Raw genomic sequence first — 26,375 nt, forward strand, 5'->3', positions numbered from 1 at the left:
GCAAACAGTGTAATTTTTTGCAACTCTATCAAAGATATTTTTAATAACCCAGATAATAAAAAAAAAGTCGAAGAATTTATCCTTCGACCCCAAAATGCAACCTCATGTGTGTCAGACGCCAATATAGGGAAGGCGTGGTCAGTCATTAAGTACCAGAGTTTCCAGTGGAGGCTGTGCGCGTCTTGTTCCCGGTTTCGGCACCGACCGGCTCAGACAGAGTCCGTCAGTGAAAACCAAAGGGCTGCGCGCAGAACACCACAGACTCTGGATTAAAAGGCTCACCGGTCCTGCGCATGAATTTGCTCATTTTTATTCTCGCTGTGCGACTCCTGTGCGCGTTTTATCGGAGGCTGGATGCAGGCGCTCGCAGTGTCAAGAATCCAGCTCTGACGGACTAACCATGGACAGCATAGGCAGCAGCCGTTGCAAGATCGTGGTGGTCGGGGATACCCAGTGCGGGAAAACGGCGCTCCTGCACGTCTTTGCCAAGGACTGCTACCCAGAGGTGGGTTTAGAGAAAACTCTCAACTTTAACTTTAGAATTTTTTTCTGCACTAATTGACATGGGGATGTAGAAAAAAGCAGAGAGAAACATCAGGTCTGATTTAGCAGGTCACATCCACCTGCCCAGCAGAGAGAGACAAAGAAGTGCAGATACATTGAGGAAGGGTTGTTAGAAAATCACAGAGCAAACTGCCTGTATCCTTACATAGGGCATCTGTGTTTTATCCTTAAAATAATCTATTCATGGAGAACTTTTCACCTGTTCTAGTGTTGGACTGAATTTGAATCTTGAATTATAAAAGCTGAATGGAATCTGTGATTGGATTGTATCTGTATGAATTGGGAAGTTGTGAAAAGTGTCAAAACATTTTAAAAGAGGCTTGTCATGCTCTCCATCACTGAAAGAGCTCTTCTGTTTTCAGAACTATGTGCCAACCGTGTTTGAAAACTACACCGCCAGTTTTGAGATCGACAAGCACCGGATTGAGCTGAATATGTGGGACACATCAGGTAAGACAGCTTCATATCTCTGTGTGCGCCTGCTGCTGATATCAAACCTTGCCATGCTGCCTGTCTGTCCCAGGCTAACATCGTGAGAGGTCTGCCTCCATCTCCCCCTCTCCAACTTTCACCCCCATCATCTCTCTGACTAATTGCTTTGACCTGCCAACTTTACGTTTCTCTTTTTTTTTTCCCTTCTCGTCTCTGCTTGGAGGCATTTGGTTTTTATGATTGTTTTCTTTTCGAGGAGACTCCAGTGCCAGCCGTGCTTCTGTGCGCCTTGTGTTTGCATTCCTTTCTGGGCAGGCCGCTGTCTGTGGCTGATTCTTCCCATGCTCCGGTTGAGGGTCAGGCGACTCTGGGGGAGGAGACAAGAAAAGAGGGTGAAGGCATGGATAATTCAGACAGGATGAGCCTGAAGGGACCAGTAATTGCTCTAACTGTTTAAATGTTTTCATCTGATTTGGATGAATGCAGTTTTGCCAGACGGTCGGGTCAACTATGTGGTTTGTCATCTGCAGTTTCACTGTGTCCTGCAAAAGTATCCATCCATACCCTTTGAGCCTCTGGGAAGAAAATCACACTTTGATTTCTATTTTTTCACAAATGAAAGTCAGAAAAGTGTAATGCAATGTATATTTACCTTTCAGGGTGTTTTCACTTCTGATAGTTTGGTAGACTTGGTTCAGTTGAGGACAAAAATCACATTTGTTACATTTTCAGCTGGTGTGGTGAACCAAACAAACTGAACCCTTTGAGCAGCCCGTTCACCTCCTTGCCTGTGGTGGCGCTGCACCAAGAACAGAGAGAAGGAAGGAAATGACACAAAAATATCTGAACAAGACTCTGAGTGCAACTTCCTTCTTCACAAAATGCTAACAAAAAATGGTGTGGCGTCAGATTTTAGCGTAGCATTTTCAAGTTTATTTGCGTCGCACATTTCAGTATCGAAGAGCTTTATATAAAAAAAACATCATACAGTCGCCAATTTTGAAAACAAACCATAAAAAGTACGGTGGTTCTACTCTGAATACAGATGCAGTTCAATGTTAAGATTCATCCGTAACAGTTTCAGCTGATGGTTTTAGTCACCTGATCTCGTTTTAAACCAGATGAGTCATTATAAAAATAACAACTTCCGGTGACATCAATGGGAAAGTACAGTGGAAACCCTTATCAGCTGAATAGTTAAGGTTGAATTAACCGGTTCTTGCTGAGGAAGTAGATTTCTCTGTCATGCAGCCCAGCAAGATGCACTGGTGAGACTCTATTTTGCTCTTGTCAGTGTGGATGGATTTACTGCTCTGAGCTACCCAGAGACTTTGCATGTCAAAGCAGTCTCAGGCCAAATCAGCTCCTGTCAACCAGGCTGGTGACATGGGTGAGCACTTCTATTGGATCCTCCCACGGGGAGTCCTTTTTTTTTTGTTCTTTTAACATAAACACTCCCAAACCTGAACTGAAACCATATTCAGGGGAAAAATGATGGGAGTATTTTTATGTCACATGATGAGTCATGAAGGAATGTTGTTTTTTCTTGAACCGAGCCTCGACCCAGAGAGTAAATCAGCTTGAGCTTGTCACTCAGGGGGTTGAAGTCCTCTGGGACCCGGGGGCCACAGTTTAGAGTTGCTTATCTCTCAGCTGTAAGAAGTTAATGATGCAGTGGGAATATTGTGTTTCTGTCCATCCTTGAAATCCCTGCAAACCACCTCTGGTGATTTCAGGCCTTAATCTTCAGTCAGGAGATGCTTAATTGACTACAAACATGACGTCACCAAGCCCACAGGGCAAATATGTGTGTGTGTTTGCCTTTGTGCTTCTGTGTGTGTGTGTGTGTCCTCAGAGGTCCTCGCGTTGTGCGGGATTATTCACTGATTCATGGCAAACACAGATGTTCATATTTTCTCTCAGGGAGAAGGAATAATTGGCTCACACTTAGATGAAAAAAGCTTTCAAGTAGAAAGTGGTCCATCTTCTATCATTCCCCATTTACACACCAATTAATTTTTTTTGATCAGTTCTAACCCTTATTACCTTTCACCTCCTTGTTGTGTGGCTCATTTTCTTCTCTTAAGACACAATCACCACCAGTTCACTTTCGGGTTAATTACAGCAACATTTAGACAAAAACATGTTTTATTTTTGTTGTTGATCAGTTGTAAAATACAGGACTCACCTGGAAAACAGGTAAACGTTGCAGTTAAATCTCATGGTCTTCTTTTTTGTATAAAACTTGACTATAGAGTTGGACCTCAAAAATACACTATTAGATTATGTTAACACTCTTCAGTGTGAAAATTACAACGCTTATCACGAGCTGCTATCTGAGGGGTTTAAATACAAAGTTAGAGGAAGAAAATACTCTGGTAAAAATGTCCTGAAATGGACAAAAGTGGGTGATGTACTGTAAACTACAACATTTTCAGGTCTCATTTAAAGAAGCCACACTTCAGGTTTTCAGGGGGTTTGTTGAGAAGCATCAAACCAAAACGCTGCTTCCTCTTGTTTAGTCTGTTCCTGGGAGTCAGATGACCTGAGAGGTCCATTATATCCATCATGGTTCTGTCATTGAGCAAGTCCAGTGATTTAAGGACTGTTGAGAGATGCTTCGTTTTCATGGTGTTAGACTAAACATTGCTGGGATTTCAGAAAAGCAACTTTCTGTTAATTTGTTTTTGAGACACCATTGAAATAATCTAACTTTTTTAAAAATAAAATGATCCATCATTTTGGGGTTTTAATAGAAAAATCTTCAATGTGGCAAACCTTTGATAGATTGTAGTGATGTGGTGAAAGAGATAAACAGCTGTGTATAGGCTGCAGGTGTCAAACTCGAGGTGTGGGGGCCAAAACTGACCCGCTGTAGCTTTTTATGTGGCCCTCTCGACTCAAAATTACATCAATAAGTCCCCCCAGTTTTTCAACAAATTAGCAAAACTCACTCAAAGTTCACACAAAATCTACATGTTTACTCACTTTTTTTTTCTGATTTTTAACAAATTTGTCTGCAATTTGTGTTAACGAGAACCTTTTACCACAAACAAGCTGTGGATTTAAGACAGCAAGTGGGAAAAAAGTTGAAGTTTTTTTCAGGTCTCATTTAAAGAGACCTGGGTCATATCAAAAATCAGATTTTTGATATGGCCCAAAATGAAGATGAGTTTGACTCTCCTGATCTAGGTGGTGGATAGAGAATGTAAAAACTGAATAAAAGTGTCCCATGATGTGGCCCACTTCTGATCTTTATTTGTGCAGATTGATATTCAGCAAATAACATTAATTCCTCCTCTGCCAGGAAGCTCTCGCAAATTCCTAGAAAACTCCACTCGCCTCTGCACTCTGTCAATTAGTAAGTCATCATTCAAACACTGGCATCCAGTGAAACCAGCACAGAAGTTACAAGTGCTTTGCTGCTTGACTACAGTCATTTATCAATGCATTTACCAATTCACTTCTGTGGAGGGATCAAAACCATGATCAGTAGCATTAAGAAGAGCTAAATAGCATTTCTTCACCGTTTTGCAATTTTGGGTGCTTCTTACCTCCGTATTACACATTGTCAAGTCTGTCTGTCTTTGAACATGTTGAATAAGAGCTTTTCAGAAATTTCTTAGTTCTTATAGAAGCTACTCTCTCTTGGAAAAATGGAGACTAGGACTAACCATTTCAAACTGTGCTAACTGGCACCATAAGATGCTATACACAGTTTAAAAGACTGTTTTAAATTAGTAAAACTGTGTTTTACAGTGACTGCTGTCTGAAACATGGTGAGAAGTTGCCTGTGCTGCTAGCATAAATAATTAATGAGTGCTTGTAAGAGGATGGTTAGAAAGCAATATTTTGGATGCTGTCAATTATAGAGAGATTGTAAATGGCTACAATTAATTTAGGGAGGTCAAAGCTTTACGAAAGCTTGAACTCTTCAATGATTTTCTGTCTCGGGCTGCAGTGACAGTCCACTTTGCATTTTTATGTTAACGAGTTTGCTTCAATTTTCCACCTGCTGCATCAAATCCACATTTAGATCTGATTTCTTATCTTCAGCCCTCATATGAAGAATTGTCTCCTCTTTAATTGCCTCCAAAGTAAGGCTTCTGCATTCTGGCTTTGTCCACAAAACATTATTGATCACTGCTTGAGGCCAGACTATTGCTCTGCACCCGGCTCACATTTCTCTGGTCTGGTTATGTAGTATTACCGGTATTCATTGCTCTTGCATGGAAGTTAGTCATTGATTAGTTTGATTTCATTAAATCCAACACTTCCTCGAGGTCAGAGCAGGAATGGTGAGCTTTGCTTTGGAGTGAGGTTAATGTTTCTGCATGTCAACGGTTTTTGGAAGAACTTAAAGTTTTTAAGGTACTTTTTTTTTTTGTCTGTCTTGCAGTTTTTGACCATCTGGAGAGTTAAAGAGATGAAGTCGGTATTACAGACTCATGCTGCAGAACATTGCTGAGCTGTCACATAGAGACGAACTGGAAAGTCTGTTTCACAAAGCACTTATCTTTGTGTTTTTGATTAACTCTTTAAGTAACTCAAGCTGTCAACCTGTCAAAATGTCAATGCAGCTTGTTGATAACCTGTCTGAGACCCATTAGTGTTTTCTGTCAAACGCTCCGGGGCCCCACCGGTAGCCAGCATGTCTGGGGTTTTACTGTGCCTGAGGTATTATTGCACTTATTTTGTTCCCAATATGCTAAGAGAGCCTGGGAAACGGTCTCTGTAGTCCTGTTGTGGGTTTGAAACCCCTCAAAGAGGTTGGCGTGTTGCTCTACAGCCTTGGCAGGCCAGGCTCTGCTTATGTTTCTACTCTATGCATTGTAACTTGTCCATCTTTCTGTTTCACTTCCAGCTGCCTCATTTATGCCTAACATGATTCTCACTTGAAACTCTTGCGCTCTGTTTAGTCATGCGGGGCTGTACTCTGAAGAAGCAATCCGCAAGAATCTTGCTTCTCTTTCTTCTTTTGAAAGCATCTTTAGTGCTACTTCTCATATTAAACTTTAAAGACACGACTTTTCATCCAGACTGCATGCCCATCACACTTTTCTTGTTGGTTTCTGTCCTCACAAAGTGCAAAATTACCCTAAATTTTCAGCCATGTACTTCTTGGAGTATAACATACCCACTGTTTTAATTTGCGATATTTCTATTAATACCGTAGTATTTCTGTATGAATTCTATGCAATGGATCCTCTGCGTTTGAAGTAGTTTTTAATTTTCCAATTCCGAAATTTCCTTGCAATTACATTTGACTTATGAGGCAATAACAAGATAGTTACAACGTGCTATGCCATCCCCAGTGCCCACACTCTCTTAAAATCAGCCTGGTCTGAAAGCATCTTCTTCGTCTCGTGTCCGACTTTCCAACATTCCTGGTGACTTTATGCTCCTAAAGCTCCACATTCTCAGTGCAGTGGACCATCAGTGCATCCAGCGGCCTATAAAAACACGCTGAGGTCAGTGGGCTTTGCGATCCTCAACACTTTCCACTTGATTAATCTTTAATGGACAATGAGTGAACTAAACCCACAGTGCAGAAATAAAATCAACACAGTCTCCTCTCCCCTCAAGCATGCGGCTCGCTGGAGCAGTGGGATGCTTGGGAAGTGCTCCAAGATCCGATATGATCCAAGTAACCACAATACTGAACACTGTACCCTACATTATCTTTCCTTAGTTTGTACAACCGCTCAAGCTGGCCTCTTTGAATCACTACTGTCATGATGGATTTGTGGTTGATGAGCAAGGACCAATATTTTCATGTTTTCTTCTCAAAACCAGCTTGGTTAGGGTGTTTTAACCAGCAAAATATAAACAGACAATAAACACACCTGTAGTTTTCTTTCTTCAGCATCCTGGAGGGATGGATGGTGAAACCCTTTCAACTCTGGTTCAAAAGCCCAAACATAAGCACCAAGCGTTGGCCTTAAAAGTTGTTGCTACTCTTTGCTGAACCTGCCTGGGGCAACAGCTGCCTAAACAAAACCTGTTTTGATGATGCATGCAAGGAAGAAAAGACAGCCACTCCCGTCTACTGAAGAAAAGTGTCTGCGAGACACATTCATCAGTAAAACTAAAGCACAAGATTGAGGAGAAACTAACGTCACCATGCTTTTTTTCTCCATTAACTTACAAATTTTATGACTTTGTAGGTTTTGCTACACAGGTGATTGGCTTTAAAACACTGCAAAAACATAATATCTACTGCAAATACGTTAGTACACTTGAAATAAGGCAAAACTAAATGAGAAGCAACTTTTTCAGCTTGTTTTAAGCCAATAATTACTTAATATTGATTTTAAAAAAACAGTGCTAGTTGCAATGACATTTAGAACAAGACATTTTCACATGTTTTTGGAAGTAAAACTAAAAACAAGCTCTTGTGGCTTGTTAAAAAGTACTTAGAATAAGCTAGATATTAGCAATGAGATATACAAAGCTTATAAAAAATTAATATTTCCCTTCATCCAAGGACCTTTGGCTGATATGACCTGCTGTAGTAATAATTTCTTTTCTCTAGCCCAGACAGAGCATTTGGTCTCAAGAAGCCTGAGGAAATGGGTGAATTATCTAAGGGCATGCTTTTTTTTTCCTTTTTTCTTTTTCTATCTTTTTTTTCAACCATACTGGTGTAGATTTTATAAATCTCAGAAGAGGAAGGATCTGTCCTTCTTTTTTTCTATTTAAAAACTGACACAAAAAAATTGTGAGCACTTGAAGTATCAGCACATTAGGGTTGACATTGAAGACTGAGCTTGGCAGCACAAAGGCTCCTTCACTGAGACACAAATATGGCTGCAGATTTTATAAATAATGAAAATGCACAGTGGGGGAAGAAACAGCTCTACAAATTAGATAAATGTTTCTGTTCCCATCAGAAATGTTAACATAAGAGCAGCTGGAGCCAGTTTAGAAAAACGTTGCTGGATTTGTATGTGCTCTGTTGGATGCTTACAAATGAATAAAATTTATTACATTTTGTAGCCACTTTTAAAGCTACATATTTGAAATCTTGCAAAGTTTTTTTTTTGACGGAGGGACTACTGTTCCATCCTCTTAAACTGTATAAGCTCAAAAATAAAATGATTTTTATAAAATATATTGTTTATTTTACTGGCCACTTTATTATCTATACCTGTCTAACTGTGAGCACAATTGAAATTCAGTCAATCATTTTGTTGCTGCGCAGATATTTGGTGATGATTTGTGGGAGTTTAAACTGAGCCCAAGAATTTGGTTGGTGCCAGATGGGTCGGTTTGGGGCTTTTATGTTTACAGAAGATGGAAATTATCCAGCTATGTCTTATTTCTGTCAGAGGAAAATGTGGAGACTGGTTTCAGATGATAAAAAGGCAATGCTGCAAATGTCTCTATGGTTAAAGCTACAGGTCGAAGCTTTCTTCCACCGCATCAGAACATCCAGATACAGTCGTCCTCATTGCTTAGCACCAGGCAAAAGTGTATAATCTGCTTAAAAAGCACAGCTGAAAAGCACTGCACATAGCTGATAGGCTGCTTTCAGCTTTGACTTAGTTAATGTTCCTTTATAGAAATCAGAGCGATAAGTGGGTCGGGAGTGAACAGTGATTGGACAGAATTAAAAGGAACTCTTTTGGTACATTGTAAAAGAAAAGGAACACTTCAAGTTCTGATGGCTCGCTGCTCTATCTTAAATTACGAGCACTTTCTTAAGCCTCATCATGGAGTGCTATTACCACAGAGCAGCTTTGGCTGGAACAAAGACTTACAAAGCGTAGAAGGACAAAATCAAGACTTTTAAAAATTTTATAGACAAAGGGAAACAAAAGTGCATAGTGGGAAATATGAGAATGAAACAAAAGTAGACTCATTTGTCCTTTTGCAGCAGTTCAGATCATCTACTGCACTAGCTTTAACAAAACATGTTCATATTAATTATTGATTGTTGGAAATGGCGTGGTTGCTATGTTTTACTGAAATGATTACATGCAAGCAATAACAGGGTGAGGAGTGAATATGCAGAACATTTAAGCTATTCTATAATTTTAATGGTTAAGAAACATTTTATTTTGTATTTTTGATACATTGGTTAGATTTAAAATACTCTGATGTGAAAGGAGATATTGTGGAAATTGATAGATTTTTTTGATTGATTGTTCTGTTTGTCACGTATTGCTTTTTTAGACCTAATCTTATATATTTCAAAAGCTGTTGTGCTGACTCAACTGTCATGAAATGACACTGCAGTGAAAACTAAAGTAAGGCAGTCTTTTCTATCAACTGTTTCTGGTGAAGCTGACTGGTCACAAAGATTTTCCTGAGATTGATGTGACTCCATTTTCATTTTCAGCTGATCCCTGTAGCATATTTGAAAAGACAATCTAAATTGTTATTCAATATAAATGGCTTTTAACCAAGATAATAGGCCAGTTTCCTTTCAGAAGAATAGGTACGACTCACGAAAGAGCAGTTAGGCTAGAGTTTTGCAGCTGCGAGTGTTTTGTATTTGCAATGTGAATATCATATATACATATTTACAACCACAACATTGGGATATGCAAATGGCCATCAAGGGAAAAAAACAAAACAATGAAATAAAAAGGAAAACAGAGGAGAAAAGAAGAAACACAACAAAGGGGAAAAAAACAAATTAATCAATCGTTCCCAAAGTTCATTTTACAACCCCTTAGTCCATCCACCCCGAATGGGGATTAATCAGGCTTGCAAACAAGGGGAGTATCCAGGGCGTGGTTCACATCCTGGGTAATTGAAAGTCCAATCAAAGAAGGAACAGAGTTCTCCGTAGGATTCTCCTACCAGCTGGGTAGGAGAAGCAAGCAGTCCTCTGTCACCAACAGGTGAAATCTTTCTTTGGCTCTAGGCCTGGTCTCATAGCTCACCATCCACCTGGCCAGTTCCGCAGTTTTGCGTCATACTACCGGATCTTTTTCATCTCACTTTCCGGCTCACAATAATGGGATCCTGCCAGCTCTGCTCCTTCCAACGCGTTCTACCCTTCACGCCCTTTCGCTTGAGCTAATATACCTAGCCGGTAAACTGGAAAGGTACATGTGACCCCAGTACTCAACCGCGATTGGCTAAACGATAATCTCGCGAGAATCAATCATAATACTATTAAAACATCGCGAGATTTGAGGCTAAAAGGCAAAAGAGTAGAAAATCAGAGGAATTGAAGGTTTAAAATTACACTCGGGTTACATCCTCCCCCCTTAATTCCATGCAACCCCGGTGCATGCTAAATTATCTGAACACTATGACGCACAGGAGCATCTGAAACAGGTTCAGCAACCATTTCACCATAAGCAGTAGCTAGACTGTGTAAAAGATTTTGCACTACAGAAATTAAAGGATTTCCTAAAGCAGCATACTGAAAGCGCTTAATTGGTTTTGGCTCTCGACTAGACCGACGAATTGACTGTTCAGCTTTTAAACCATCACTAGCCTGATGAACATCTTTTGGTGATTCTGTGGAATGTGATGCTGGCATAGTCGAATTTGGTAATGTCTCTACTGGGCCATGGCTCTCCAAATCTTCAGATGGGCTTAGCTCAGGAACATGTTCAAGTTCAGGTGAATTTCCTGGGTCCATCTGATCTTGTGAAGGAACTTTTTCCAGGGCTGGAAGTGGATCCATAGCATCAAGCAGTAGAGACGACTTATCCTCATCAGATGAAGGATTCTCTTTTTCCATCTCAGGAACTGAGACTCTATTTATGGGCTGGGTAGGGCATGTCCCCTCAACACTGACCTTCACAGTTGGTAAAACTGAAAATCGAGATGCCCTCCAGTCCTCATCCTCCTCATCTGGGCTTTCCTCCAATTCTTCCACTGGTTCTTGTAGACTGCGGGTCTGCGGCCTATGAGCCGGTGTGGAAACTGGTGGGTCAACTTCAGTCTGAGGAAGAAATCCACAAGGGAGAAGAAGGTCGCGGTGCAGAGTCCGGGTCCCTCCAGAGGGATCTGCTTCTGGTCTTACAATATACACAGGAAGCTCACCCACACGACCAATCACCACATAGATGTTTGTCTCCCACTTATCCTCCAGTTTATGCTTGCCTCTGAACCTCACATTTCGGACTAATACTCTATCACCTTCTTCAAGACTTGCTGATTTTACTCTCTGATCAAAACGAATCTTGTTTCTTCTTGCCATCTTTTCTGCATTTTTAGAAGCTAGCTGAAAACTTTCCTTCAGCCGAGAACGCAGGTTCTGCACATATTGAGAATGTGATTGAGATGATAACTCTTTGACAGGCAAGTTGAAAGCCATGTCAACAGGAAGTCTTGGACAGCGACCAAACATCAACTCATATGGAGTAAAACCTGTAACCTCATTTCGGGTGCAATTATAAGCATGAACAAGTGGCTTGACATACTCTTTCCATCTAGTTTTCTGCTCTGGCTCCAAAGTACCCAACATACTGAGCAAAGTTCTATTGAACCTTTCAACAGGATTTCCACGGGGATGGTATGGCGTGGTGTGTGACTTTTTAATGCCAGCAATGTTGCAGAGCTCTTTAATGAGGTGAGACTCGAAATCAGGCCCTTGATCCGTGTGCAGGCGTTCAGGAAACCCATAATGCACAACAAAATTCTCCCACAGACATTTTGCAACGGTCTTCGCTTTTTGATTGGCTGTTGGAAAAGCCATAGCATACTTAGTAAAATGATCTGTGAGGACAAGAATGTTTTTAGTGTTGCTTTTATCAGGTTCAATTGATAGATAATCCATGCACAGGAGCTCAAGTGGCCGGCTTGTCTGGATATTCACCAATGGCGCAGCTCGTTCTGGCAAAGCTTTCCGACGAATGCAGCGATTGCAAGTTTTAATCTTGTTTTCTACATCTACAGACATGCGTGGCCAGAAAAACCTAGCTCTTACAAGGTCAAGTGTTCTTTCAATGCCCATGTGCCCCATATCATCATGAAGGCTTGAAAGAACAACAGAACGGCATTCCTCTGGCAACACAAGCTGAAATGATAGGACTTCACCATCCTGCCTCCTCCTATATAAAATGTCATCTTTTAGTTCAAGACGTTTCCATTCTCTCATCACTAGAGGAAGGTCAGGAAGCTCAGCCCTGACAGTTGGAGGGATTTTCTCTCCTGTTTCAAGCTGATGAATAACTTCTTTCAAAACAGGATCAGCTCTCTGTTTCTCCCTGATGTCATGAAGGGACAGTGATGGAAGCACTGGCAATCCTTGGGTCTCATCCATGTATAAGTCAGGGAGAACTGTAGGGGTCATACTCACAGTTTCCACTAGAGTAATGTTTCTCTCCAAAGGACCATCTGGACTTTGGCCTCTCAGTAGACAGCTGTGACAAATGGCTCTGATCACATCTGAGGTGAGTTCTGTAGCATCCTCCATTTCATTCATATGGGTTGTGATGAATTGCTGCACCATGGCCCATTCTCTTTGTGGGTCAGGTGTTTGGGGATGTGGTCTCCTGGAGAGGGCATCAGCATCTCTGTTTTGGCTGCCAGCACGGTACTGCAATTTAAAATCATATGTAGACAGTGCAGCAAGCCATCGATGACTAGCAGCATCAAGTTTAGCAGAGGTCAAGACATATGTTAATGGATTGTTATCAGTAACAACAGTGAAACTGGAGCCATAAAGATAATCATGGAATTTTTCAGTTACACTCCATTTTAAAGCTAAAAATTCCAATTTATGGGCTGGATATCTAGCTTCACTGGCAGACAACCCTCGGCTAGCATATGCTATAACTCGTAGCTTTCCCTCTTGTTCTTGATAAAGAGCAGCCCCCAACCCAGTGGTGCTGGCGTCTGTATGCAGAATGTAAGGATGGCTTGGGTTAGCAAAACCAAGTACTGGAGCTGTAGTCAGTTTGTCAATCAATGTTTCAAAAGCAGATTGACACTGTGCAGTCCACCTTTCATTAAAAGGTTGTTTTGCATCATGGTTTTTCATTGTGATGGTTGTTTTACTGACACATTTGCGAGCAGGAGAATACCCCCTTGTCAAGTCATTTAGAGGCTTAGCAATAGCAGCGTAGCCATTTATGAACCTGCGGTAATACCCCGCAAATCCGAGAAATGATCGCAGTTCTTTTAAAGTTTGAGGAACTGGCCAGGATTTTAAAGCACTTATCTTTTCTGGATCCGTTTCAACCCCATGCTCAGAAACTACATGGCCTAAATAACGCACAGAAGTTTGGAAAAACTTACATTTTTGTGGTGATAATTTAAGGCCATAATCTCTAAGTCGATGCAGCACTCTTATCAACCTACTCTCATGCTCTTCTAGAGTGTCAGAGAATATAATCAAATCATCCAAGAAGACTAAAACTTCTTTTAAATGCAAATCCCCCATGCACTTCTCCATAAGACGCTGAAAAGTGCTTGGTGCATTAGTCACACCTTGGGGCATTCTATTAAATTCCCAAAACCCAAGTGGGGTCACAAATGCAGTTTTAGGCTTATCACCTTCCTCCATTTCAATCTGATAATAGCCTGACTTCAGATCAAGAACACTGAACCAGCGTGAACCAGTGAGAGCCGAAAATGACTCTTCCAAATTTGGCAATGCATAGGCATCCTTCACTGTTTGTAGATTCAACTTTCTATAATCTATACAAAGCCGAACATCTCCACTCTTCTTCCGAACGACTACTATCGGTGAAGAGAATGGTGACTCTGATTCTCTTATTACCCCCGTCTCCAAAAGATCTCGCAAATGATTGCGAACAGCTTCAATGTCATTTGGATGTATAGGGCGAGCACGATGTTTAAATGGGGTCTCATCATGAAGATGAATGTGATGCTTCACCCGATCAGTACATCCAAAGTCAAGATCATGATGAGAAAACACTTCTGGTATTTCTTTGAGTTTAGCAATAATGTGTTCTTTCCCATCAGGAGAAACCGGAGAATCTCCAAATTCAAACTGGAGATCAACTTTGTCAGTGTTCCTGAGCTGCACATTACAACAGGAAACCTCAGAAAGAAGCTGAGGTGACACTGTAATTTCTGCAATAATAGCAGACGGTGACAATGTTATGCTCTGTTTTGACTCATTTGTGATAACCACTGGGATCTTATGAGGTGTATGCTTGGGCAATGACACCAGACAACTTTTCACACACAATCCTCCAAAGGAGTAGATGGCTGCTCAACTAATGCCCAACTGCTAATCGGCAGCAAGCTGGTATGGGCATTCCCTTCTAGAACTCTGGTATGGCCTGCTGAAATAACTACAGGCGACTCACTATCTAATGCTACGTCACATACACTGGGTTCTTGGGTCTGCTGATGACGCAACTGAAGCAGCTTGAGAACAGCTTTATAGCAATACTTTGATGGGCTAAAGCTAACACGTTCATCTTTCAGATGTTTGTCATACAATGAATCAAGAGTGTTCATTCCTATCAGAACATGGGACTGAGTTCCACTTTTAACATCTGGAACCACAAGTGCCAGAGTACAAACATCCAGATCAGTGCCAATAAACTCTTTGGGAAAAATGACCGTCATTTCTATATACCCTAAGTATGGGACAGCTTGGCCTGCAGCTCCCTCTACTTGTAATAGCTCACTTAATGGTTTCACAGGTTGATGAGAAAAATACTGATTGTAAAATGAAACTGGTCTTGTAGTAACTTGGGATCCTGTATCTAACAGGCATTGAACTTGCTCCCCAGCTATTATTACTTGACCAGTACATTTTGAGCCAATCAACCCTTGTGGCAATTCTGCAGCCTCAGGAGTTACATGATACAAATTAGTGCATCTTATAGGTGTCTGCTTGGTGGGACTTTGCTGGTCCTCTGCAGTTCCCGTTCGCCCCTCAACGAGAACCTGATTCAGTTTAACGACAGGGCACTATGCGGGTTCATTTTCTGCCACTTCTTCTGCTTTTCCATTAACTGTTTCTTTTTGGCAGCAACCAGTAAAGGATCAGGAGGGTTGTCACACTTAGGTTTTATATGTCCATCTTCCCCACAGTTGTAGCAGTAACCTGGCTTGGGTGATGAAGATGCTTTTTTGAGAGAGGGTTGAGACACACTTTTACTAGTTTGTGGAGACTGACTGAACTTGGCAACATGCATAGATTTTGGCAAAATGGGCGGGTTCTGACCAGACTGAACACTTGTAAGAGCAGCCAATTGTTTTTGTATATCAGCCAACTGCTTGGCAAGTTGCTTGGTGATAACAGTCAAATTATCATAAGCACTTTGTTCTTCAACTGGTGCACAAGCATGATGTAAATGTACACTAGCCCTGGGTTTACTGGAACCAAGATGCTGTTTCATACGCTGAGCTTTGGCAGCTTCTCTGTCTTCTTCTGTTCTTAGCAACAACAACAATTCTGCAAAAGACGGTTTTTGACTTGCGCTGTTTAAGTTGGAGCTCAGAAATTAAGGTGTTATCCCAACATCCACGACAGAATTGATTCAGCAGATGCTTTTCAAAATCAGCAGCCAATACTCCACCCCTCCGTAAGGCATGGTTTAGAGTCACTTGCAAGCGTTGTAAATAAACGGATGGCTTTTCACCTGCGTCCTGAAACTGCTCCATGAATTTTGCATACAGTTCATCGCCATCTTGGACCGTTCCATAGGCAGAATCCAAGATTCTGAGGTAAATTAAAGGAGGAGCATCCGGTTGAAGATGTTTAACCATGTCTGCAGCTGGTGGTAACAAACTGTCAAATATCCTTCTAGAACGCTGTAGTTCTGATACAACAGGGTCTTTTAACAGTAGGTCAACACTGGATCGCCAAGTTTCATAGTCTGTTTCATGTTGTGGTCTTGGAGTTCGACCAGAAAATGATCTAAGCTTCAATGAGGACATGTGTATTGCATTGTCATCACTTTTCATGATATGCTCAACCACATACCTCTGGACTCCAGGTGGGTTGATATCTGACAAAGACATGGCTGGCAAAGGTCCAGAAGGACGTGACGTATAATGTGCGGTAGGATCAGGTTGAACATGTGGCGACTCCCCATCCTCTGCAGCGACATCTTCTGGCTTAAGATGAAAACCACCCTTGGTTGCCATCTTTGATGTAAGGGAAGCAGCCATGGCCAAATCCTCTTCTTCTGGGGAAGTCTTCAAAGAAGATGGGACTGGACAAAGTTCAGTGATGGATTGGCCCAGTAGAGACATTACACGCCTGAAGACATCTGTGTAATCCTGACCTGTAAGCTTAGCCACATTTTTCATTTCACTCAGGTATGTTTCAGTTATTATTTTAGTTTCTAACTCGGAGCAAACTACTGACAGCTCTTCAATTTCATAAGTAATTTTTTTAGTTTGGCAAACATACGTGTAAGGCAAGATTTTACGCAGCCTCTCCAACGCACTCCCTGATGAAAACTCAAAAATTATGCAGTTATAGAAATCTGAGTCAGAATCAGTTATAAATTCAAACTTTTCCATTGACCCGTATCCAGTCAGAAAATCAGCCACTTCATTATCAGTCTCTGAGTTCGTTGCATGTCTAATCAACACTGCGTTAGGTATTTTAACACCACATTTCACCAAAACATCCATATTAGCAACAACTAGCAACTGCAACACTCCAGCTTCTATACAACTGTTCCTGGCTAGCTCACCACTAATGTATGTAGCATATTTGAAAAGACAATCTAAATTGTTATTCAATATAAATGGCTTTTAACCAAGATAATAGGCCAGTTTCCTTTCAGAAGAATAGGTACGACTCACGAAAGAGCAGTTAGGCTAGAGTTTTGCAGCTGCGAGTGTTTTGTATTTGCAATGTGAATATCATATATACATATTTACAACCACAACATTGGGATATGCAAATGGCCATCAAGGGAAAAAAACAAAACAATGAAATAAAAAGGAAAACAGAGGAGAAAAGAAGAAACACAACAAAGGGGAAAAAAACAAATTAATCAATCGTTCCCAAAGTTCATTTTACAACCCCTTAGTCCATCCACCCCGAATGGGGATTAATCAGGCTTGCAAACAAGGGGAGTATCCAGGGCGTGGTTCACATCCTGGGTAATTGAAAGTCCAATCAAAGAAGGAACAGAGTTCTCCGTAGGATTCTCCTACCAGCTGGGTAGGAGAAGCAAGCAGTCCTCTGTCACCAACAGGTGAAATCTTTCTTTGGCTCTAGGCCTGGTCTCATAGCTCACCATCCACCTGGCCAGTTCCGCAGTTTTGTGTCATACTACCGGATCTTTTTCATCTCACTTTCCGGCTCACAATAATGGGATCCTGCCAGCTCTGCTGCTTCCAACGCGTTCTACCCTTCACGCCCTTTCGCTTGAGCTAATATACCTAGCCGGTAAACTGGAAAGGTACATGTGACCCCAGTACTCAACCGCGATTGGCTAAACGATAATCTCGCGAGAATCAATCATAATACTATTAAAACATCGCGAGATTTGAGGCTAAAAGGCAAAAGAGTAGAAAATCAGAGGAATTGAAGGTTTAAAATTACACTCGGGTTACATCCCTCTTACATCAAAGTCATGTACTGGAATACAGAATTAATTATTAACTAATGACATCCCTCCATTATAGCTTTTAAGAGATAAGCGCTTGTTTTTTTTAGACATATTGATGCTTTCAGTGTTTGTTTTCAGGGTGTAATTCAGTTCTACAATCAAGAAATTGATCAGAACTAATGTAGTTTTGACTTAAGATTTTTTTAAATTTTATGTATTTAAGTAGAAACTGTTTGAATGATGATAAATGTGATTCTAAATTTTATTGGATTTCAAATTTAGCAAGATTTTACATTTTAATTGCCATGGAAAATCAACTTATTTTGAAAGAAACAGTGAATACTGGGAAATGTATGAGAGATAAAGTACACACTCCACAGTTTCCTTTTGTTGATTGATTAATTTATTAACATTATTATCCAATGTAATTAGAACTTTAATACACATTTGAGAACTAATTTTCTACACATGTGTGTGTAAAATATTTTTTCCACATCTTTAAAGTTTTGGCTTTAACCCTTTCCCATCCCCTTAAAGTTTTTAAATTAAAAAAACAACTTTTTCCACTTTTGTAAATGTTTTGTTTAATTGCATTTCTCATACCAAGAAGTAAATTTAGGCCCAACTAATGTTAGCTGACTAACATCAGTTTTGATTATTATCAAAATTATCTGCTGTTCCAATTAAAATGGTAGTTATGACGAAATTGTGTTTTCTTTGTTAGTGACAAGAAAAAAATTGCTTAAACTGTTTAGTGGGAAGTCAGTTTAGTTGTTTTTCACATACCTTTGGATAACAAATGCCTTTTTGGACTATGAAATACAAACAATTGATGACGGATGTCTGTGACCACATGTACTTAATCATATGCATGATTGAGTGAGTTAGTGTGTGGAAATTCCTATAGCTTTGAGCTTTTGACCCTTTCTATTGTTGCAGAGCTGACCCAAGGCGTAACAGGGGTTGTTTAAGGGCTTTGGGGGGGCACAATAAGGTCTAAAGTACATCTGCTGCCCTGAGCAGTAGACAAGAAAAGGTGGGGGAGTTGTGACTTCAATATAAGTACAAAGGGTGTGTGTGGGTTGCCCTCAGAGCAGGATGTGCATGCAGCCAGTGCACACTAAATAGAAAACTAGAAGGGATAACGGGGTGGAGAATAAGAGTACATCTGTGGTTTTCCCACTTCCATCCAACAGCCGACTGTCAGAGGCTTTGTGTTGTGAGTAAAGTTTGTTGGTTTCCCCCTGGAGACCTGATCTGCTCTGGTTCATAGAGAAACAGATGCCCGACAGCAAGCCGTGTCACATTTTAAACATGTGTAGCCTGTTGTTAGATGGTGAACTTTCAGCAGCATGTAGCAAAATAAAACTGTCATACTCGGAGTTTAATGCACTTGTTTTGTGAAGGGCATGTGTGTCTGCTTTTACAAGATGCCAAGTGGAAAAGGACACCAGCAATGGACTTAGTAAATCATTTGCTACAGATTATCAGTCTGGAAAGGGTGGAAAACATTTAATTGACTTTTTTTTTCCATGTGTGAAAAATCACTCCAAGGTAAAAATCCAATCTGAGAACCTGCAGGCCTCAGTTTGCATGTTACATCTTAAGGAGCAATTTAGAATGGCAAAGAAGTCTGAACAAGAGGCAGTTGTTTGGAAAGATCATTAGGAGAAAGCCCCATTTTGAAAACAATATCCTTTGGACGGATGTTTTTACAGCACTAGACCAAACAGCAAAAGAGGACAAACCAAATGTGCACGGTGGTGGAGGAGTGATGATTTGTATCTCACCAGGAACTTCTCTGGATGTTTTCTTGGTGGCTGACAAGATGATGTTTCCAAACACGGCAGCATCAGAATGACTTTAAAGATAAAGGGTGACTGGGCTGAAACAATTAATCTAATAGAATATTGAAATAATCATCAACTAATTAGTGATTGATTAATGAAGTGTAAACTGAAGTGTACAGATTTAAAAATGCCATTTGTTGAAAAAACAACAACATTCAGAGCAGCAATTAAGGCAAAACTGCACAAGCTAAATATACATTTCACATATAAGATAAAAACACAATTGTCTATCAATAATCCTCAAGTGGCATTTTATATTCACCCAAGTCCACTTCACTAATGCTATGTTTTAGGCAATAAAAGGTTCGATTTCTTAATTAAAAAAAAAAAAATTACCATCTTGTAGTGAAAATTTTGCAGAATATGCCATTTATTTTGTCTGATTACTCATCAGAATAATCAATAGGTTAATCAATTACAAAAATAATCATTAGTTGCAGCCATAGGTGTTACAGTGACTCGGTTAAAGTCCAGACTTCAACTTAGCTGAAACATCAAGAAATGTTGAGATGACAACTAAACCAAATAAGCTGAAGCAACATATTGTGATGAAGAGGATGTCATAATGCCTCAGTGATTCATGCAGTCATGGAAACCTAAGACCAAAACCGCAGCTCTGTGTGTTTTTCTTGCGATCCGTTCCCTCCTCTCAGCACCACAGTAACTGTTTCAGCTCCAGCTTTGATCAGCTGAATGGTTTAGCCCCGAGTCCCTCTGGCCTCACAGCTTCCACATGAGCAATACCCCTTTAGCGTCTGCCTGCTACCCATCCATGCGCGAGGAGATATAGGATACCTCCATCCTTCAGCCACCGACCTTCACCTGGCTCATATACTTCAAAGATCCTATCATTTATGAATGACTTTATTTATAAACAAGGTCCAAAGCGCTCACTTTCTCCCTGCTGCTCCTGGTTTTTGGCTCTTAAAGTGCTTCCTGGGTCCCTGGTGGCCCGCTTTGGAGATTGCAAAGTGAGCTGGGGTATAGATAGCACCATGATAGGGATGTGTTTGGATGGTTATACTCCAGAGGAAGTTGAGTTGATGGAAATTTTTTATTTTTTTTCCACAATTTTCTCATGTCTGAGCAGGAGTTGACTGGATATTCGTTTTCCTTGTGATATATCAGACAGACAGCTGTGGACAGAGGAGAAGCTGTCACAGTGTTATTACAAGTTTAATGAAAACCTTCAAGTTGAGATACAAGTTTTGAAAGATGAATATGAGATTGATAGAGGAGTAGGAGTGGATGAAAAGGCTGTGATTGCCTTTTTCAGGAATGTACAGAGTAAGTTAAAATTCTGCGGGTGTGTAGTACTCTTTCTGCAAAGCCAGGCGCACTTTGAAGTGATGACAGTTGACTTGGTGAGCTCCCAAATAAAGTAGAACTCATGCTTCAAAATAAAACTTCTTGCAGCTTGTCTTAGTGTTTAGTAGTCGGTGTCACGGATGTCAAGTAGATGATTTGCAGAAAAAAGGGAAACGATTTCAAGTAAGCCATGTACTCCCTTATCTGGCATTTTGCACCACACATTTGAAGTATTTTCTAAAGTGTAAAGACATTTTTAAAAGAGACTTCAAAACTTTTTGCTGTTTTATGAGTCTTTCACTTATGGATAAACTTTAAAAAAGGATACCTTTGCAAAAATAATGTCCAGGTGCCAAGCTGCAAAAGAGAAGAGCAGAATTGATTGCTGGATATACATCAGCTGCCAGTGAAGCATCCCTGCTTTTGATTTTGATGAGAAAAGAAAGATGGATGTGAACAAAATTGGATTTTCATTTACAATATCCTTGGGACAGAACAGGAGGTTCTTAAAGTTTGAAGTTTTTAAACTTCAATCTGTTCAGGAAAGTAATCTAAAGCATAAAACAAAATGGGTAACTAAGTTTCTTTTAAAAATGACTAGATGGGACATGTAACTGCTCACTGCAACGTTTTTTTGTTTTTATTTTTACAAATCATTTAACAGCAAAAGAGGAATGGCTTGGCAAAATTAAGTGTAGAAACCTTACATCCTTGCATGCGGTCAGGAAGAAATTTTTGGATTACATGGCATCCTCCAATCGTTGAAAAGTTGAAAAAGAAGTATGCTGTATCAATTTGAGTTATCAATTGATTTAATTGGATCACCAGGGGATGATGAGTCCATGAAGCTGCAGACTGCTAGTATCATTTCAGATGGTGTACATGTGGTTTAGCTGATGTCAGTTCATTTACTTTCCAACAAGCTCAGGTTGAAGTGACAACTAATGTCAATTAGGCCTGTCAAGATGACAGATTTTGCTGGGCAATTAATTGTCTCCAAAAATTATTGCGATAAACGATAATATAATTTGAAGACCTTTTTACACTGATTTAATGGAAATTATGTAATAATACATGCGATTTCCTCCCAATGTCAGTGTCAACAGTAAGAGAAAAAGGCAGGAAGAAACGGTATAGCCGATAATTGAAATTAGGTCGATAGTTTTAATTCAACTAATCCTTTACGGTAAGGCTCAGGATGGGTGAAAATGCCTTTTTATGAGGGATCCAAGGTTAAATACACTGATGACCAAAAAGAACATACATACGTTTCACATTTGCCAAAAAAACGTATTGCTGACTGCTAAGACTCTGAGTGATGAGGCAGAAATGGACTCTTTAGACAATTTGCATACCATTACCTCAAGATAAAACAAACGGTATTTAAAAACAACAGAATGTCAAACCACCACTCTGACTTGGGCTGATTTTGTGTCTCGTAAAAAATGTCTGTGTCGATTTGTCCAATGCGTTTGAAAGAAAAACAATCCCACAGCATCACTGATCCTGCATCAAACTAAACTATAGGCAAGAAAGATTTTTACACACCTTGCTCATGCATCTCGTTCCAGGTGAAATGCCGGTAGCATTCTTTATATACTTTATGGTTTTTAACTCTGCTTTCCCAGGGGATTTGACTTTACTTTATGTGAATGCCAATGAATTATCCGCCACACTCTAAAAGAGGAAAGTGATTAAATAAGCCACCTCTCTTATTACTGCTTATTGCAAGCAAACCTTATCCAATCATCTTCACATGGCTGCTGGTAAATGTCAAACTGAAGGCAGTAGGAGGAAGAACAGGAATCAAATCAACTTATGGGTTTAGTCCTTAATTAATATCTAGTTTTTAATTCCACCCTGATTGATTATAGCAACTATTACATTTACACTGAATTGCGGGTCAGTTAAAATATCCAGACTTAATTTTTATAAAGTTATATGTAAAATTCTTAAGTGACAATTAGATTATCGTCTGTTTTCAAAAGATTGCACAGGGTACAAAAGTCAAATGATTCCTCGGTCAGTTATGTGACTGTCTGACCGTGATTATCTTTGATTCAATTTTACTTCACTTTTATGTGTGATCCTTTGAAGCTCTGTCTCCTCTGATCTGATCGGATCTGATTTGCACTGGATTGTATAACATCGCTCCTTTCTTCACAGAAACGGCTGCAGTTTCTCCGAGGCCTCTTCTTCTTTTACATGCTTGAGCCAAACGGACAAACCCGAAACAGTGTGTCTGAACCATGTCCGTTCCAAAAACAAGATTTAATTCAATCGACTGTTGTCTGAAATCGTCAAACTTACAGAACAACAAGAATACAGAGCGGATAAAACTCTTTTCTTCATACACATCCTGCACAACACAAACAATTATTTACAGTCACCTGCTTTTTGCAGTCAATTGCCTGTGAATGTTTGCAGTGCAATAACAAAGACGACACATATCTCTGAGGAATAAAGGTTGTCACTGTTCAGGCTGCCACCCATCTTTTCAGTTTCAAGCAGTTCGCAGGGGAATAAGTCAAGCAAAGCTAGAGAATGAGTGTGCATTTAGATCATCAGAAGATGTGTGTGTGACAAAGAAGCTCAGTGATCTTTGAAAGCAAAGCTCAGCATGAACCAGAGCCTGAGACAGACGCAGAGATCAGACAGCGACGAATGAAGTGCGTAGCTGCTACTCTGGTGGGATGAGTGTGTGTGTGATAATGAAGGAGATGCTGGAGTTGAGGGAAACTGAGAGCCGACACTCTTCCATCTCTGATCCACTCAGGCGTCTGGGATGCAGACGGCCATGATGCTCTGTCTCCTACCTTACTGCTGTGAGTTCGACTCCATAAACCTGCAACAGGACAACAGTCACGAGCATTAAATCGGTTCAGAACCATAAAAGGTGCTTGATGCCCTTCAAAGGCTGCATAGTCTACAAAGGAAAACTGCTGCTTTGATCAATATCTCTCATGCAAAGGCTGCAGACATGGAAGGTTAATGGACATTTAACCTCATGTCACTTCCCCTGCATAGTCTGCCTGCTAATGCTTTTGAAATGTTGAGACAGCCATAATCAACAGCTCAGCCTTTTTGTGCTTGTGTGTGAGCAGAAACGTAGTGTTTGTGTGTGAGACTGGAAGAGCAATAAAGCTTAGAAACTTCGGTTCTCGGCCGAGGCCAGCTGAGGTAGCTTCATTACACATTTAATAAGGACTTACTTTTCTGAGCTAAGTTTATTTTCTGACAGCCTCAAACTCCTAGTGTAAAACTGCAACAGCATGTGTTGGTCAGAACTGTATGCCTCTTGCTCTTTAACAAATTGAATAAACTTTTGACATGTTCATCTTGTGAACTCTGCAGCTTTGAAACACCAGTGTTTAACTCTTCCTTTAATGAAATCATACTCCACAGCCTTATGCAACTGAAGCCATTTTCAGCTCAAGCAATTACAGTTAAAGCCAGTTCCAAGCTATTAAAACACAATCCCATCACAATGCAGCTGCAGCTCAGTCCAGCTAAACTGCAGACATGATCCAGACAATTTGGAGGTGCAAATCAGATGACTTATCAAAATATTCAAATTCAGTGCAAATAAAATTCAATCAAGTAAATATGCATTTTTATCACGTGTAATGCAAATAAAATCAGCTCTTTCTTAATGATGTTCCAAATGAGTCTAATTCTATTGCAATTGGCTGATTGGAAGCTCATTACAGTACAGATTATAATGCAAATGCAACTCAGGCCATCTATAATACAATTTGGGTAAATATCACAAATGCAATTAGAAAACATTAGCCTATAAACATTTACAATATTTCCTTATTGTAAATTCAAATGTAATTTTTAATGGAGGTTAAAGAAATTCTTTTAATTTAAATCTGAAAAACATTAGACTGTTTGACAAATGACTCTCGGGGTTCAGATTGGGACCGAAAATTCTTAAATTACACTAAAAAGCCGACTTTAAAATTTGATTTCTAATTTTAAAGTGCAGCTACAGTTAGCTTTCCAGTTATTTCCTTTTATATAGAGGAAGTATTTTTGGTTTAAGCTCCGATTGCTACTTTGTGACGAACAGTTCGCATGAATTTAAGGACAGATTTGCTTCCAAACTGCACACAAGAAAAAGTTTATGCACATCTATCCAGGCGGGTTCCCCTTCATTCTGAAGTGTCAACTAACCATTTTTGTGCTGGTAATAAGATCAGGGGCTTTTAAACTAAACAATATTGGCTTCTGGAGGTGGTGACATTGTAAGATAAAATTTTGTGCAGCCCATCTTTCACATAATGAAACACATGCCAGTTTGTATTGGAGAGGGCTTGCACCAGGTCAAAGTAAATCCACCTCATCTCCAAAGGGTGCCTCAGCAAGTTTTGCCTCAAACTGTTTACCTCAGTTTGAGGGAAAACTTTTATGGAGAAAAAGCCACAGTGGTTCAGAACCTGTGAAAGAGAGGAGCAACGACTGAAGTCACTTCCTCTTTCAGAGCGTCCTCTAGTCACCAAGGCAGTGGAGTGCCACCAGAGCCCCGTCGCTTCTCCGCTCTCCTCCTCCTGACTTCCTTTTATTGCCTCACAATGAAACCATTTTCCTCCCTGCAGGTTGCTACGACACTCTACCGGCACAACTTGAAATGCCTCCCCTCGACTTTGAAGGTGGATTTTGAGAGGGATACAGCGGCTGTAGAAGAACAAAGATCAAGCGGCTTACTGTTGTCGTTAGCGTGAGCATTTTTCAGACATTTGGCAAGGGTTTTTAGAGGTTCTTGTTGGCTTAATGAGAATTTCAGTAGCATGAGCTCAACGCAGGTTTAATGGTTGCCTTCTTGGTTACGAAGTGTTGGAAGGATATAAATTATGCTTTGAGGTTACAGAATAATGCAGTGAGTTGTGTGAGGCTTCATAAAGTAGCGACACACACTCTGCCTCCCCAATCAAATACCTCACTTCAGTTTTACTGTTTTGTTTGTTTTATTTTCTGTTCCTGTATAGCCAGAATATCCCTAAAGAGCTGTTCAACAAGCGGTTGGAGAGATGTCAAGTTTCAGACAGACTGTCTTTATGAAGGGAGTCCATTTCTCAGGGGACAAAAGGCGTAAATGAACTCTTACCGCAAACCCTCAGGCCTCATTAATGTACTATACTAAGTTCCAGTCCACCTGAGCATCCTACGCTTTATTCTCACCGTTTGGATGAAGCCCAACTGATGGGTGATGTTTTCCTCCCTTTTATGTCACCTCCTCTCTGCAAATACATCTGCAGCTTGACTCTTTCTGAAAGGGAGAGAAGATTGCATGCGTTAAATTAAGCAAAGGCAGACTTTTTTTTTTTGAGGGATGTTTTATGCTTTCACTTGGCACGCTATGGCAGGGTGCTCCCTCCTTGCCAGGCATGATGGTTTTTAATAGTCCCTGCCAGGGTGTTTGCTCCTTCTTCCTTGCCCTTCTCCTGCCACATCCATCTCAAACTGCCCCTGTCTTAAATTCAATTGACCTTTTGTTCCACCTCGCATTGAGTGGGCTCAAACCAGCTTCACCAAGACTTTTTTTTATGTAATCTGTCCTACGGAGACCAAAGCTTTCATTTTCTGTCCATGTAGCCGCTCATCCTTTGGTCAGGGTCTCTTTTTACTGCTTTCCTCTGTTGTTCATTCCCTCGATTATTACGATGATTGCTGTACTTTATTTGTACCTCTTCAACTTGCTTAAAACACTGAAATTTGCTCATCCTGTCCCTCAGTGCACTTCTGTGAT

General features: G+C 40.4%; 1 protein-coding gene across 1 annotated transcript in view; it reads left to right on the forward strand.

Annotated features, from left to right (window-relative positions):
* Positions 1 to 26,375, forward strand: part of rnd2 (Rho family GTPase 2) — a 36,182-nt gene continuing 9,807 nt past the window's right edge. Inside the window, exons 1-2 of the mRNA XM_055052098.1 lie at positions 1 to 505; positions 927 to 1,014. Of these exons, the coding sequence (XP_054908073.1) occupies positions 401 to 505; positions 927 to 1,014 (193 nt within the window). The 5' untranslated portion in view covers positions 1 to 400. The remainder of the gene's footprint in view (positions 506 to 926; positions 1,015 to 26,375) is intronic.

The sequence above is a fragment of the Poeciliopsis prolifica genome, unplaced genomic scaffold, assembly GCF_027474105.1.
Source record: "Poeciliopsis prolifica strain line A6 unplaced genomic scaffold, Auburn_PproV2 SCAFFOLD034, whole genome shotgun sequence".
NCBI lineage: Eukaryota > Metazoa > Chordata > Actinopteri > Cyprinodontiformes > Poeciliidae > Poeciliopsis > Poeciliopsis prolifica.